This window comes from Trachymyrmex septentrionalis, unplaced genomic scaffold (assembly GCF_001594115.1).
Source record: "Trachymyrmex septentrionalis isolate Tsep2-gDNA-1 unplaced genomic scaffold, Tsep1.0 scaffold11, whole genome shotgun sequence".
Lineage (NCBI taxonomy): Eukaryota > Metazoa > Arthropoda > Insecta > Hymenoptera > Formicidae > Trachymyrmex > Trachymyrmex septentrionalis.
Window position 1 is genome coordinate 295,646 of NW_017304228.1, and position 16,550 is coordinate 312,195.

The following is a 16,550-nucleotide window of genomic DNA, read 5'->3' on the forward strand; positions in this document are numbered from 1 at the left end:
TAAATATATATGTAATATATTTTATATTATTTGTAATATAATCTTCTTTATTCCGTATAATAAGAATAATTTATATTTTATTCGTGTTCTATTGAAATTGAGATGATTACTAACCACTGTATGGCTGCAACTCTATTTTCAGATGCGTGCTAAGAAGAATCAAGAAATGCGAACAAGCAATTTTTGTTCCAAATCCTACGCTGAACTTGATTAAATCTATTACTTTTGGCATCAATTCCTTTAATACATCCACATCGATATATTGGATACACTATACAGAAAAAAATATTAAAAACAATATTAAGACTATACCTTATCTAAGGTAAATCATAGATGAAATCATCTATGAGAATATACCTTTGTTATCGTATCCGACGCATAATGACTTCTCGCAACATTTGCTCTAAGATTATCGATTGCTTCCTGGGTCTCCGTGGTTGCGCCGCACACATTACTCAAATATGAAAGCTTAGGATTCTCCGATTCACCAATCGTTTCTAATAACGACGGTATCAGATTGACGAGTGACGGTTTTAATAGAACGCCGGCTGTAGATACGAGTTGAGATACTGTTTGCAATGATATAGATCTCACCATATCCACAACATGAACAATACCAATATTAAGTAACACGGGCAATATTGCTTGAATAACTTCTTTCCCCGCATTACCGTGCGATGAATCACAATGACGTATGCAAACCTGGGTTTAATGATATTAAATTTCCGAACTATATCATAAAGGCTAATCTATAATATGCTCTTTGCTTCATATTTCTTGTTTTTTATCACATTTTACCTTTTGCCTCTTATCCTATGTCTTCATTTTCTATCGCCTAAAGTAAAATTTAACAAATTTTGGAAGAGAAAAAACACATGAGAAGAAACACAATTGTCAATAAAATGATTACAAAGAGGGAAAAGGTAAGAAAGGGGAAGCAAAGAACACATTGTTAGTCTTAAGTTACAGAAATTCCATAGAAAATCCGTAGAAAATCTTGCACTCACCTTACTAAGTATTTTAGTGGTATTCGTCGCGGCTAATCGCGTGCCTTCGTGAATATCATCCATTACGCGAAACAGTTTTTTCCAGAGTTCTGGGCCGCATTCGGCAAAGTCGAATTGAACATTACTCCTTAAAAGATCTGCGAGAGCATTACAACAACTGATACGTACCCTCCATTCATTATTCGTTAGATTATCAGTTACATCAGTCAATATTTCTTTATGATACTGTTCGATCTATGGTGATATATAAAAAACAAATTTTTACGCTTACAACATTACGTACATTAGATATTGTTAACAGATATCAAATAATATTACTAACGGCTTTCGAGGTAGAAGGGACGACGGCTCGCCAAATGCTGACCATACTTTGCTGGATCTTTGGCGTCGGGTCGAACTGATACCTATACAATCGCGGAATAATGTTGGGTAGATATTTATTCAGTTCGTCTCTCGCGATATTGGCGATTGCTGCAAAACCGAAAGCAGCTCCCTTTTTGGATGTCCATATCGCATTATGATTTGCCAGATGCATGAAATAATATACAAGCTCAGGCTTCTGCAATTCTGTCGCGAGAGAACAGATTTCTCGATAAGTAGACAAGTTGCCTCTGAAAAATTACATTATTTCTTTAAGTATCTAATATCTTTTTGTTATTAATATAGCAAAATAGTGAATAATCGGTTTTTAATTTTTAATAAATATTTTTTTATCTTAAATTGTAAACTAACACGAAATATTCTATATTTTAATCTTACCCAGATGGGCTCTTTCCTAGTTGACCTTCTTCAAATAATTTAGTATCGGCAGTAACTTGTTGCACTGTTCTACGACCCTGTGTAAACTGATCTAATATATTGGACACTAAAGCCTCGCGTTCTTCTTGTTTGCTGTTAATATGTACCAAACTAAGACCTTTCGAAGCAATGTCTTGCACTATATCTGTTACAAGATAAAAGATCAAATCTCTTCTTCCGCTGAAAGATGATACAATTCACTGACACAATAATTTATATTTCTTACCACTGTCATCTGAAAGAAAATCTATAAATGCATGATGAATCGTGGACAATCTTTCCTTAATGCATTCTCGTTGAACGTTGTATTTTAGAAGTGCGAATAGCCATACACATACTGCCTTTAAAGAAATATCTTGCTATTAATAAAGCAGAAACTATTGTATTTCTTTTTTAAAATATGACGTATAAATACCTGTCGTGAGTTTGGATGAGGCACTTTGTATATATTAAATAATTCATTCAGCACATGTACTAATAATTCATCACTATCTTTACTGTATGGAATAACATGTTCGGCAGGTAAAATCGTCCAAGCATCTCTTGCTTCCGGAGAAGCTTGCGTTTGAACACAGCAAACCAAAGCTTCCCCCAGAATTAAATGGATTTCGATGTCTTTTGTCTGTTACATATCATATATTAGTATATACATAATAAAAATGTGAAATTTAATTATATATATATATATATACATTTATGCACCTCTTTGACAGTTGCTATGATTTTATTAGCAATGTCCACGGTATGCGGAAAATACTCGCCGACACACAGATATCCCAATGAAAGCGCAGCTTTTTCTTTCATCTAAGCAAAGTAAAGCTGTAAGACTATAGAGTATCAAATATAAAATATTTAACTACATACACAATATGTAATTAATTACAAACCTTGGTATTCAATTTGGCATTAGATAATACGGAAAAGAGCGTTTCTACTATCGCTTTCTTATTCAATTCATTATCGCCTTCTGCTGGTAAAGGTAGAGAATATGTTTTACCTAAGATACCAACAGCTTGAATAGCTGCATCCATCAATAATATCGCGTTGTCACGAAGATATGTACCTGAGTATAATAAACATAGTATTTCAAATATATTAAATCTGTAACATGATTTGATATACATAAATACATACATATTGCTTTCACAATATCATTATAAGTCGTCCAATTGCACAAATCCTCTTTATTTCCATTTCGTTGTTGTATTAAATTTCTTTCCATCATATAAGTCAATGCCATTAATGCACCATGCTGTGCTTCCAAATTTTTTCTATTCATAACGTTCATAATACTTGAAACATGTTTCTCAAATTCATTTCTTGGTAAGTATCCAGTAATAGCGGCGTATATTTTCGCGGCTAGTTGTCGTACGTCGTGTTTAGCAGAAGTGAGCAAAGAACATAGCCACGGCAGCTCCTTTTCATATGATTTGATTATATAATGTGGAACGGATCCAAATACTTCCAATAATGCATTCAAGGAAATTTGATCTATATCATGATAACAAAATATACTTAATTTGACACAATATATCATATAATTCTTTTGAGTTCAATCATAGTTAGATGTTGAGTGCAACATATTGCATAATTGATTCTTATTTATGATTATTTTTTACCTGCGGAAGAATGACTTAAAAGTAAAATCATGTCGAGATAATTATTTAATATCTCTGGTTGATCTTTGTATAATTTCTCCAAGTAACGTCCAATCAGAGGCGTATATTCGCATGGATGCTGTAGCGGCTCATTTCGCGCGGGAATATTAGCACTTCTGGCGAGGCAAATGCGAAAATAAGAAATAATCTGTAACAATATAAATTATGATTGTAATTATATATTTATGCAGCATTCACAAATCTAGCTTCCACTTAAAACTTACTTCGGAAAATGTGACAGTACTATACGGGAGTACTTGCTTATCCGTGTTTCTGCCACTACTCGCAGCGGGCATTCTCGACTGCATCTTCGAATAAACATAACTTACTAATTTCACAAACTCGGGCAACATTATCTTACTGCTAATTTGTTGATCGTCCTCATTTTTATGCACAACGCCATAAAGCGCTTTCATGGCTTCTGTACTAATCTCGTGTTTATTGTCACCACATGCTAATAACAAGAGATACCGAGATGGAGCGTCATCGGGTGGAAATACGGTTGCGGCATAATGCATTGCCACAAATCTATTCACAAAGTAATACACGTCACACACACACGATTATATATTAAAATTAATGTAATAAATAATCTATAATTTTCTATATACATGCCTTACGCTCGATTCTGGTGATTCAATGTGTACCGACAATAGAGCATTCATCAGAGCTATATTGCTCTCATCCTCTTTATTTAGCACAAACGCAGATGTTACGCAAATCAATGCGTCTCTTACCGTACGTCGCAGTTCACCGTCCGTCTTAAACAAAATTTGTTAAATTAAATTTGTTCAAATTTAATAATTATATATGTATATATGATTTCAATAATTATTACAGAATTTTTAAAACAATCGAATACTTACAGAAACAAGCGTGTCGAATAAGTTGTGTAACAAACTTAAATCTTTGTTTATCAGAGATGGTATTCTTTGACCAAGTTGTCCAATAACTGTATATGCCATCGGTTTATGCATGTCATCGCCTTCAGAGATCAATTTTATCATGCCATTCAAGATTACTCCAGCGACGCGAGTTAACGGTACTAGACTGCAGCTTAAAAGATATTTTTAAATCGAATAGTTTATTATATGTGTACTTTAAATAATGAGAGACAAAGTTATAATACATCACATGTGTAAAGAGTTTGCAATAAAACAAAAAATTCGCGAAATTAGTTATACGTTACTCGTATGAAGAGGATATAATCAATATTTTCTTTTGCGAAATAATTCAAAAAAGTTGAAAATCTACCAATAAATATTCAGTAAACGGTAATGCTATACATAAAAAAAATTAATAGCGACTGAATTATAAAACACTTACTGCTGGACGATATTTGATGTAAATTGCAGCGCCAATGATTTTAACTTTGCATTCGTGTTTTTTCCATAGAGTGAATCAAAAATAACCTGAGGAATAAATGAAAATTTTATTGCGTAACATCGTATAACTCCACTTTTTGCTTTAACTTGCCTGAATACACGGTGGTATAATGAATCCCGCTTTAGTCACTCGACAAAGATATTGCAAAAGCTTGAGACGAATTCGTGTGCTTGCAGGTAGCCGTTTCATTTCAGGTTTTACCTCTTTTTGCGTGGCTAATGCATCGGTACCCAAGAATAATGTGTAAAGCGGAGCTGCTAGTTGCATCGAAGACCAATCCAATGTGCTAAACGAATGAATACAGAAGAAATTACACAGCTCCGATCTATGCCAAACAAGTTCTGACAATTTTCACACGCACCCAATCATTTTTTTCAATTCTAAATCCGCCATATTAGCGATGCTGAATCTGGTATCCGCAGCCGCTACGATTAAGTGTATCAGAATATCTGTATCTGAGAAAAATCCACCAACGAGGAACTTAACGATGCCCAACTTTATCTGCTCGAGTTGCTCGGCTGTAGGCGGACTCTCGCCTATCACTCTTTTGAACGCGTAGTCGCTTAAGCCCGGCGGTACAGTGAATTGAGACCAATCAATCGGCTGACCCTGTTGATTTTCCGTTTGTCCCACAGATCTGGTGATATTTGTACATTGTAGTCAGAAACTATAAGTAAATATTTAAAAATAATGCTATTGTCCAGTGTATATCTCACCCATATGGCAACAATAATATGTCGAGCATAAAATTTATAAGCTGTTTTGCCACGTAAGGTTTGTCTTGTAAACCTAAGAGAGAGGCTCGTTTATCAGGATCTGCTGGTATGTTGATATGTCCTAATGCTGGCATTATGATTAACATTAAGCTGAAACAAAGTCTCGTTTACGATAACATAATCCAACATTTTACAATGTAATATAAAAATAATTTATGAAATCTTTTGATATTAAAAATAAAATTCTGTTAATCCTCCGGAGCTGACAAAATCTGTACAAACTGATTCTATAAAACTTAATTAGTTTATGATAATTAAAAGGCACTAATTAATTTCAGAAAAGCAGAATAACTTATATAAAAACAATAAATGCACTAGGTATATTATAATAAAAATAATCAAAAATTGTAAGATAAAAATATTAATCTTTTTGACAAAAAAACTTAATTGGATCCAATAGATCCACCGTTAGCTCCGAAAAATTTAAATATTAAAGCAATTAAGAATTAAGAAATTTGTAAAAAGCGAACCTGTCTTGATGAGACAACGGTTTTCCCTCAATAGCATTTAGTACACTTGGAACTAATTCCGCTTGCTTGTTCAACTCCATTCGAGGATATCCTAACTTTATGTATATTATCGTAAAGTTCTGCAATTATACAAATATACATTATGATGTATCTTTTTCTGATTTTGTAAATCATAAATTGATCCGCGCTGATAACGTACAATCACAAACGAACTAGCTGATGGATCTTGATATTGTAGGAGTAAAGCTTCAACAGGCAACTGTACTTGGGGTCTGCTCTTTATTCTTTTGTTTATATGGATCAATAGTTCCATCACTTTCTTCCTGACGCCTTCCTGCCCACTAGACAACTTGAGCAGCACAGGAGGTAAAAATTTGCAGACTGACGCCTGTAATTGCTCATCTGTCTCAGCAGAACCCAGACGGAGGAATACTCGCTCGAGTAAAACTAAATAAAACACAAGAAAGATGTGGCGTACAATTAATATTTCTCCAATCTTTCTTACAGAGTTGATCACAAGAAAAAGAAGAATCATGTGTATTGCATATAATGCAAAGTGAAATAGAAAATAATAGACATGTTCTTTTTAGCTCAACCTCTTGCATAGAGAGAGTTTCTTTATTTTTTTCTCTTTTTATAGAAGAAAAAAGAGAAAAGATGAACTTTGCAAAAAGTTCAAGGCCCAGTGCCATCAATGTAAGATTAACTTTAATCTCGATTTAACTTACCGTTTATCTTAAGATTCTTAGAATTAGAAAAAGGTAAAGAATAAATTGAGAGTTTGATGGAACCAGGCTTAAGAAGAACAGATCTTGATTGCAGTCTGATTCACATTCACAACGGAAATATTTCATTGTTTATTAAAGTTAAATAAGAGATTTGTCTTCTGAACTAATATATGTTTTTGGAACTTTAAAGTGAGATTATATATGTTTGATATTTGGCGAAAGAGAGAAAGAGTTCAAATACAGTTTAGTGTAGCAATAAAAAAAGACCTGACTCGTGTAAATAATACTTGTGAGCATGAATCCACATGAATCAGATCACAGCCCTCATATATCGATCTATACTTATTTCAGCGACGTAATCGAGCGTCATCGAATGTGAGATCATTTTGAAAAAATGCTGACATCATGTGTTGTTGAGTCGGAATTGTCAGGGATGTCAATGGGATTTAAATATCAGTATCAAGATTTGACAGTAGCGGACACGTGTTCAGGATGGTGCAAGGAAGGAGCATCGAGGATTCCATCGAAAGGATGGAAATCCATAGGTTCTTCCCGAGGTCGTCTCCGGTCATCTCTCTAGCATGACAATCAGGTTTAAGTTGACCCCATTCTCTATTCCACAGAACAAATGACATGACCCACGACCCGGTTGTCGATTACGTCGCGCATAAAGGAGATCATCCCTCTCTCTTTCTCTTTCTCTTCCTCTCTTTTTTTTTCTCTCGGGATTACTTACTCAGCTCGTCCGTAGCCGCTGCCATTTTGAAAAAGTCTGTAAAGAGAAAGCGAATCCGGACGGCGAGGAGTTGCCGTCCGTGGAACCGCGTGCGATTCGATGGCGAAGCGATGAAAGCTCGATGTCGAGATCGTTAAACCTGTGACTCTCCTTCCTCTTTTCGTTCTTGTATTTCTTTTTTTTTTCTCTAACGTCGACGTGACCGTAAACGTCGATCGTCGTGTAGCACACGACGCGCCGCGTGTATCGCACCCCTCTCACGACTTCGACGTCGTTTTACTTGGGGGCGCTATAAATTTCGGACTGATTGTGAGGTTAGGAAAGGAGAGACGAATGAGCGACACTTCGCGATGTCGTTCACGGTATTCCTTTTTATTTTCTTTTTTTCGTACGACAGTCGCACTCGTCGAGTAACGCTAGAACTAACTGCGAATTTCTATTAGATGTTGGAGAATGTGCGGTGTGCAAAAAACTGACATTCTTGGCAATCCTTGGTAAATAAGCATGTCAGAAATGTGCGAGATGATTTTCATATTTTGGGGCATCTAATAGTCCGACGTGCTCTCGAGAGGAATAATAATCCTCGTCGATCTTCCATCGAAGCTGAAATCTTGTTTTCACGAGCGCGATCAAAAATCGCTGGAAAAAAGATTCTGGCAATTACGGATTTGCTCGGAAAATGCTTGGTTGAGGTTAGAATGTCACCATGGTTGCAGGCGCGGCTGTAATCGAACGAGCGATAAGCGGATCATGCGCGATCACGTGGCACGATTATGATTTTTTTAATAATTTTTCAGGACGCTTGAAAAGGAAAAAATTTCGCGCGAGTTCAGGAAAACGACCTTTATTAATTTAAACACAATATAATAGAATTTTCCCCGAGAACGATTATATCTCTTTCTTTTCTTTTTTGTCGATAACTGCATGCAACGGAGATCTGTCTTGCTGCGGTTTTAAGCTTGATTGTCGCTTTATTAATGTACTTATGTCTTCAATTATTATATTAATGTACTTACGTCTTAGAAATGTAATGTAGATTAATGTAGTTCAGTTTAATTTACTTTATATTTTTTTCTACTTCTAAGAATTAGAAAAGAATGAAGAGTAAGTTATATAAACATGCAGAGATTAAAGTTAATCTCGATTTAACTTACTTTTTTATTTTTATTTCTAAAAATTATATAAGAGAAAAATTAAATTAAATTAAATAAGAATAGAGAGAGGGCTACGAGCCAAGATCTTGATGCTATATTTTTAATTAACAAATAGAAAGTTTATTAAAACGTTTCGACGCCAATCGGATTATTCTCAATGTTAAACAATATAACAAATTTTTAAATTCAAACGTATTAACTATTCTGTTTGTTATTTAATATAGCTAATATAGCATCAAGATCTTGATTAGCTCGTAGCTCTATTCTTATTAATTTAATTTTTAAACAGATTGTTAATTAGAGTTAATTACGTTAGAAATGGACATTAATTTTCCCGAGCTGACGTGAGCTTATTAGATTCACTCAATTCTTTCAGTTACAACTGCAAATTTGAATTATTGTTATTAAAATAAATTTAATAATCCATTCTTTTTTATACAAGTTATATATGTCATTTTGGTTCTTTAAAATTAATTAATGTCTTTTAATCAACAGTTATTAAATGGATTTCACAAACCTAGTATCAGTAAATATAGTATTATAGATTTTGTTGTCAGCTCCGGAGGATTAAACGTTTTACATTCATTATCATCGTCGTATACCTCTGGCTTCGAACACTTCAGTGGCAAGGAGAAACGATTCCATCTTTTTAAACCTACGATAGAATCAATTTTAAACTTTTCCGCCGAGATGGATCTCTGAAGTTGTCCGCAAGTCAAAACCGCGTTATTTTTTTTTATGTGTATCGACATACGTAAATTGACAACGGATACGTAAACAAAGAAATCACATCTCCCAGCAAAAAGGAAAGAGTTTCCTTCGCTATATTTTTCAGAGAATGTTACATGATGTTCAAATTTATGTGCTATCAGTGCCGCTCCAAATTCGAATACGATTTCAAGTGGCTCGAAGTTAGTCGCGCGAACGTCGGGCCAATGAGCACCACGTGTTTGGTGATACGAATCTACTGACTGATTGTCGCCTCCCCTCCATTCTGATCACGCTTGTTTATTGACCTTCAGACCTGTCTTTCGCGAGATAGAGGTCAACTTGCGCAGAGACTTCTGCCTGATCATTCGAATGCGAACGCACGACATTTGTTTTTAACGTGTTCACTAGTGTTCATGCGATATCATTTTGCACTCCATCGTCAACGTAGGTAGGGAATCGTCGAAGTGCGTAGGAAAGTCCTCAGACGTCGCTTTTGCCACGTGCGTGCGTGCACGTGTGTGTTCGTACATCGGCAGGTGTTAATCAAGTTTTTAATCGTGTGCGACCGATTTGCGAAAATATTCTTGTCGAGTTGTTTCTTGGTGTGAATAATATTTGTATACTTGCGCTGTTTGCGCACGTTTTTTTTTCTTTTTGTGCATGGATGGATAATTATATTAAATGTTATTTGTATCGTTATCATTATATACGTATCATTATATTGTTATGCTGTATACGTTACGTGACCGTTTCGCATTTGTATTTGTGATATCAACTGACTTATTTGACCTTTTATTCGTTCTTTATTAATTCTCCGAAGCTGACAATCGGTCCATATTTTTAACTCGCTCAATTATATCACTCCAAAGTTGATAGAGGATCTATTAGACCTTATATTCTTTTTATTACATCTGCAAACTTGAATTATTATTATTAAACTTATTTATTATCCAATCCTGCAAATTTACAATTATTTAAACACTAAAGATCCAGCTTGACCATTTAGGGCTTTTATTTCTGATTTGTTGTGCATTCACATCATGATCTTAAAAGATAACATATTTAATACTGCTTAGTATTAATTCTTTTTTATATATATTACTCTGGAGTTGATGGTGTGTTTACTAAACTTACTCAATTATATTCCTTATGTTATGTTATAAATTTTAATTATTATTATCAAATTTAATTCAATCTTATATATATATATATCACTCAAGTCTATTGAATTTTCTTGTTTATATTCTTTATGCTACATCTAGAAATTTGAATTATTGTTATTGAACTTAGTATTTATTCTTTTTTTATGCAAGTTATCTCATTTTTGTTTCTCAAATTAATTAATGCCTTTTTAGTCATCAAATCTCATAAATCCAGCATCAATAACTGTTAGAGATTTTGACATTAGTTTTAAAGGATTAATGTAAATCATAATTCTAAATATATTCTAAATCATAATCTTGTAAATTATAATTACTAATCTTTATTCAGCTCCTTAAATAAATCGATTTATATTGCTTTCTTTATATATGAAAAAAATGCGTGGTACGTAGTGATATGTATTGCGTAATTGCGTTAATGTCTTTCGCAAAATATATTTGTATATGACAAATTAAAGTGATAATTGTTAACATAAAACGTTAATAAAGAGATTATTAATTTATTACTATAAATGTTTGTATTTTGGTATTATAACATTTTATATATTAATGTAAATATTAATATGCATTATGAATAATCTATTATAATTTCTCTTATATTTTCTTTTATAATTCTTTTATTTGATAATTTTTCTTATTTTGATTAAATTATTCTGTAATAATGCTTTTTATAAAACATGTAAGTACTAAGATTTTACCAATATCTGTTTTTTATAACTTCTATACAACGTTAGAGAGATGTATATATATAGAAACTTCGATAGAAATGTATGTGCAATATCATAATCTACGTGTTACGCACCTAGTAGTTTTTATTTTATATATCTGTTATAGGTAGTACGTATAAAGGATTTTGCTTATACATAGTAAAATGTCGGCAGATGCTGCGATATCATTTTCCTAATAAATTGTCCATACCAATCAACTAAAAACGTTCAATTAACTCGCATTGGCAATGGCTCGGAGAATAAGACGCTTCATTCACAGTACAAGAAAAATGGTCTTAAGACTTTTTAGATGCTTTCTACAAATTATCCGTAAATGGCTCTTTAAAGGATTGGATGCTACAGTAAGTTCTATACGCGCGAACATGCAATACAATGTGCGGAATTGTGAGACCATATTCTTGATAAAAAGTCTTAGTGATACGATTGTTTGATGGCAGTAGAAGATGGTACTTGCCATATTCGTTACATATTGACTGGGGGGCAAGTCTTATGGTAGAAAGCAGTTGTCTCTGCGGTACTACGATATTGTAATTCTAGTAGTATGTAGGGTAGTTGCGGCTTTTATACGTGCTCACACACCAGAAACGCTGTAATATAATATCGTGCACGCTTGCTAACTGCTTTGTGCCAATATTTTATATTAAGGCTTATACTCTGCCGGCTAAGCACATACTCGTTTCCTACGCTCTAGGCGTATCATCCCTTTGGAAGCTCTCTGACAGATCTGATCTCGAAAATTTGGTAAATTTATTCCATCTTCTACCTCTCACTAATGTTCGATTCTGTCAATTACAAGCGATATCTGTTACATTTTTAATACAAAATTCTCTTTATAATTTCAGATAATTAAAAACATGCATCCTTTGCCATCACGCCCCACAACCCATGACCAAATAAGAGTTCTAACTGTGAACAATGGAGAACATTTAGATGGGATATTATATAGATTAAAGAAAGGTCTTTAAAAAGAAATTTTGCTCCTCTTAAAATGATCTTTTAAACTGTATTTTGACAATTTTTGTTGCGGCATGTTTTTGCTGTAAATAATTTTATGTTACTCGCAGGTTGGATAGTTGAGTTTCGACTTGGAGCTTCCCTTCTTGGAAAAGCACTTGAGGTTTTTATAAACCATCCATTATCGACCGATAAGAAATTCGAGAGGCATACTTACTATCAATTGAAATGGATTAACGAATCGGCGAGCATACATTTAACTTTGTCAGGGTCATTCCATTATTATGTCACTAACCAGTAAGTGGATTAAGAATATTACGAGTAAGGTAAAATTTTATTTCTTAATAACAAGATACGTCTGTTTTGCAGAGTCGAAGGGAATATAAAACCTGTTGCATCCGGATACTTGCTGGTGGATCCTGAATTGAAAATAGGTGAACATGGGGAGAAACTATCTCTAGATTGTATTCAAGTCCAAACAGTTCTAGCAAAGAGTTTAGGACCTTTTTCTACATGGGAAAGTAAATTACTGGTAGCACGAAATTCTGGATATAACACAATTCATTTTACACCGATTCAGGTAATATTCGCGCGATTGATGTATAACGTAAGAATATAATATTTGTAATAAACGCGAGTTTTGTTTTAGGAATTAGGACGTTCTAAATCGTCGTATAGCCTGAAGGATCAAGCTCAACTTAATCCCGCTTTTAATGATAACAATAAGATAGTTACTTACCATGATATCGAAACATTTGCAAATAAAATGCGTAATGAATGGAAGGTAAATTATTGTTTATCAAGAATAGGATAAATCGTGTATTCTTGCAGGAATCCAAATATATCCTTCAATTATTTTATATGTTTCAGATGTTAAGCATCTGTGATATTGTTCTAAATCATACGGCGAATGAGAGTCCTTTCCTGGTTTCTCACCCGGAGTGCACATATAACTGCATCAACAGTCCTCATTTACGTCCGGCATATATCTTGGATGCAGCATTGTTTGAATTAACAACTCAGGTAGCTTTTGGAGAATGGGAATTTAAAGGTATTCCCACCGTAGTTGAAACCGAGGATCATTTGAATGTAAGTCACAAATCATTCCCCAGTAATTAAAATTGATTTTTTCATTCCTGCTTTAACGTGTCTTGTATCTATTTTATTTTGTCTTTAGGCGATTCGACATGCTCTCCATACACATTTCTTGCCACTAGTGAAAATATATGAGATGTACACCATCGATATCAATGAAATTGTAGCGGAATTCTTAAATTCAGCGCGCAATGAGATGCCACAAGACGTAAATAATACAACAACCAAAGACATTACGGTGATTCAAGATCCTGCATTTCGTAGATTAAAATCAACCATAGATATGCAGCTTGCTCTGAAGAAGTATAATACATATAGGTAAAATAAATGTAGATATGCTAAAGTATATAACCAATGTATGCTCTCTCATATAAATGCTTATGCGTGATTCTTTTACTTTACGTAGAGTTGATTGTTTTGATGAAGAAACTCGTCTGAAACGATGTGCAGAGGACTTGAAAAATAAATTACAAGAACTCAATGAAGTTATTATCAACAATGTGCAAAACCATCTAAATGCTGCTATTGAAAATAGTATTGCTGGCATGAGATATTTTAGAGTGCAATCTGATGGTCCACAAATTAAGGAAATTAATGAGAAAAATCCTCTCGTTCCCAGGTAATTTTATTTAAATTTGTAAACATTACAACGTTACGTTATAATGTCTAAATATGACTCTTGATATAATAAATTTATATACCATAGATACTTTACCGATTACGGGGCACCTAAATCTTTAATGGAAAGAGAAAGCATAATGTATTCAGATAATGGATGTTATCTTATGGCTCACAATGGATGGGTCATGAATAGCGATCCCTTGAAGAATTTCGCGGAGCCTGATTCTAATGTGTACATTCGAAGAGAACTCATCGCTTGGGGAGACAGCGTAAAACTCAGGTAAAAATATTAGATAAACGTTAAATTTTTAATGAATTATATTAGTAGAAAGTACATATGCAGATAATTTAAAATATATATGCTATTAATAATTAATAAATGATTGTTGTAGATATGGGCAGAAACCAGAAGATTGTCCTTTCTTATGGCAGCATATGGTGTCCTATGTAGAACAAACGGCGCAGATATTCGATGGTATTCGATTAGACAATTGCCATTCCACACCGATCCCCGTCGCTGAGGTATATCACAATTCTAAACAATCTTAATGCAGCAGGGTTTATTTAATAGCACGATTCTCTATTTGCAGTATATGCTTGACGCTGCACGACGAATTCGTCCAGATCTGTATGTTGTCGCAGAATTGTTTACCAACTCCGATCAAAAAGACAACATCTTTGTGAATCGTCTTGGCATCACATCTTTAATAAGAGGTTGTCAAACTTTTCAAAAACTATTATTTACTTAATATTGTTAAAATACAGTTAATAAAAAAAAGAACATGTCGTAAATAAAGATATACATCAAAACTGTTATATTGTAGAAGCTATGTCTGCTTGGGATAGCCATGAACAAGGGAGATTAGTATATCGATACGGAGGAGAGCCAGTTGGAGCATTCCTGCAGCCACGAACACGGCCGTTAGTGCCAAGCATAGCTCACGCTCTGTTCATGGATGTGACTCACGATAATCCTAGTCCAGTAGAGAAACGAAGTATTTTTGATCTACTCCCGAGCGCAGCACTCGTATCGATGGCGTGCTGTGCTAGCGGTAGTAATCGCGGATACGACGAATTAGTGCCTCATCACGTAAGTTCTTAGTACAAACTCAAATTTTTATATTTTTATACTCATTTTATACTCATAAAATTCTATATATTTAATAAGATTTTCTGAGATTTTATTTTCTTCAGATACACGTAGTAGACGAGAAAAGGCAGTACACTTCATGGATAGACGACGATTTGACAAACAACGTTAAGTTTATTAATTCGAAAACTGGTATAATTGCAGCTAAAAAGGCATTGAACGATTTACATTACATGCTTGGTCAACAAAAATTTCCACAAGTATATATCAATTGCTCGCGGTTTGTGTGTGTTAGAAAGTCAATGTATGTAACTAAAAATTTATTTTCTGATTCTTAGGTGTTTGTCGATCAAATGGATACTGATATAGTGGCCGTAACAAGACACTCACCGACTACTCACGAAAGTGTAGTCTTGGTTGCATTCACAGCCTTTAAACACCCGGACTCTAACGCTCATGATCTGAGAAAGCACGTAAGACCACTAAGAGTGGAGGGTATAGTGGAAGAAATTATTTTAGAAGCGTCACTTTCGCACATTGATGCCAAGTAAGCCGTAAATTTTATTTTCTTTAAAAGGAAGATTTACATATTTATGTTCGATAAATCGCATTATAGAAATGGTAAATCACTTTTCCTTTTGCCTGAGAAATATACAATGGACGAAAATATCATAAATGGATTGTCCGAATATTCATTGAGCCTTAAACAACACATACAGTGTTGCGACTCCACGATGATCGAGAAGGTCGATTCCGGCGATCCTAAAATCACGCAGCTTAATTTCGTAAACTTCCAACCCGGTTCTGTTATAGCTATACGGTACAAACAACAACTTTCTGTCCTCAAAACCTCAATATTCCTTAACTTTCTTATGTATGAATTTAATTTCAGTGTGGCTCTTCACGCGAATATAGTACCTGCTTTAACGAAACTCCAAAATACTATCTCACAGATTATTTCAAATGAAAAATCAGAATTACATAATATAATTTCCGGCATGGATTTCTCAGATTTAAATAAAACGTTATATAGATGTGATCAAGAAGAACGAGAGGAAACTCAGGATAAATTTGGGGTATATAATGTACCGGGATATGGTCCTCTTGTATATGCTGGACTGCAAGGTAATACTTAATTGAATATGAAGAATATATTTATGAAGAATAACATTTCATATTTTCTTAATTATAACTCGTACATTAATATATTGGCACGAGTTTTATTTGTATCTTATTGCTATTTAATAAGTGCCTCAGCTAATGAGCATTTTCAATTTAGGTATTATATCTTTACTGGCTGATATTCGTCCAAATAACGATTTAGGCCATCCCTTGTGTGTCAATCTTAGACAGGGTAATTGGTTAATAGGTAATATACCAGAAACCATTTCCGAAATAATTGTGATATTGACGATATGTGATAAAAATGATAATTAAAAAATTATTAGATTACATGTGGCAACGTCTAAAAGAGGACG

The 16,550-nt window shown here is 33.9% G+C and overlaps 2 protein-coding genes across 2 annotated transcripts in view; one reads left to right on the plus strand and one right to left on the minus strand.

Moving 5' to 3' along the window:
- Window positions 1–8,047, minus strand: part of LOC108750022 (proteasome-associated protein ECM29 homolog) — a 10,343-nt gene extending 2,296 nt beyond the window's left edge. Inside the window, exons 1-21 of the mRNA XM_018489199.1 lie at window positions 7,560–8,047; window positions 6,295–6,542; window positions 6,096–6,214; window positions 5,566–5,715; window positions 5,211–5,486; window positions 4,940–5,135; window positions 4,790–4,875; window positions 4,330–4,519; window positions 4,079–4,224; window positions 3,688–3,991; window positions 3,425–3,611; window positions 2,940–3,296; window positions 2,693–2,868; window positions 2,508–2,609; window positions 2,221–2,427; window positions 2,032–2,146; window positions 1,767–1,950; window positions 1,330–1,618; window positions 1,008–1,241; window positions 358–702; window positions 115–271 (exon numbers count right to left, since the gene is read on the minus strand). Of these exons, the coding sequence (XP_018344701.1) occupies window positions 115–271; window positions 358–702; window positions 1,008–1,241; window positions 1,330–1,618; window positions 1,767–1,950; window positions 2,032–2,146; window positions 2,221–2,427; window positions 2,508–2,609; window positions 2,693–2,868; window positions 2,940–3,296; window positions 3,425–3,611; window positions 3,688–3,991; window positions 4,079–4,224; window positions 4,330–4,519; window positions 4,790–4,875; window positions 4,940–5,135; window positions 5,211–5,486; window positions 5,566–5,715; window positions 6,096–6,214; window positions 6,295–6,542; window positions 7,560–7,584 (4,093 nt within the window). The 5' untranslated portion in view covers window positions 7,585–8,047. The remainder of the gene's footprint in view (window positions 1–114; window positions 272–357; window positions 703–1,007; window positions 1,242–1,329; window positions 1,619–1,766; window positions 1,951–2,031; window positions 2,147–2,220; window positions 2,428–2,507; window positions 2,610–2,692; window positions 2,869–2,939; window positions 3,297–3,424; window positions 3,612–3,687; window positions 3,992–4,078; window positions 4,225–4,329; window positions 4,520–4,789; window positions 4,876–4,939; window positions 5,136–5,210; window positions 5,487–5,565; window positions 5,716–6,095; window positions 6,215–6,294; window positions 6,543–7,559) is intronic.
- Window positions 8,048–11,418: 3,371 nt separating this feature from the next.
- Window positions 11,419–16,550, plus strand: part of LOC108750030 (glycogen debranching enzyme) — an 8,963-nt gene continuing 3,831 nt past the window's right edge. Inside the window, exons 1-17 of the mRNA XM_018489211.1 lie at window positions 11,419–11,653; window positions 12,155–12,269; window positions 12,377–12,563; window positions 12,636–12,846; window positions 12,916–13,050; window positions 13,137–13,355; window positions 13,444–13,679; window positions 13,768–13,980; window positions 14,068–14,262; window positions 14,375–14,504; window positions 14,573–14,696; window positions 14,807–15,072; window positions 15,177–15,332; window positions 15,411–15,619; window positions 15,689–15,892; window positions 15,965–16,197; window positions 16,352–16,441. Coding sequence (XP_018344713.1) covers window positions 11,540–11,653; window positions 12,155–12,269; window positions 12,377–12,563; window positions 12,636–12,846; window positions 12,916–13,050; window positions 13,137–13,355; window positions 13,444–13,679; window positions 13,768–13,980; window positions 14,068–14,262; window positions 14,375–14,504; window positions 14,573–14,696; window positions 14,807–15,072; window positions 15,177–15,332; window positions 15,411–15,619; window positions 15,689–15,892; window positions 15,965–16,197; window positions 16,352–16,441 — 3,037 coding nt within the window. The 5' untranslated portion in view covers window positions 11,419–11,539. The remainder of the gene's footprint in view (window positions 11,654–12,154; window positions 12,270–12,376; window positions 12,564–12,635; window positions 12,847–12,915; window positions 13,051–13,136; window positions 13,356–13,443; window positions 13,680–13,767; window positions 13,981–14,067; window positions 14,263–14,374; window positions 14,505–14,572; window positions 14,697–14,806; window positions 15,073–15,176; window positions 15,333–15,410; window positions 15,620–15,688; window positions 15,893–15,964; window positions 16,198–16,351; window positions 16,442–16,550) is intronic.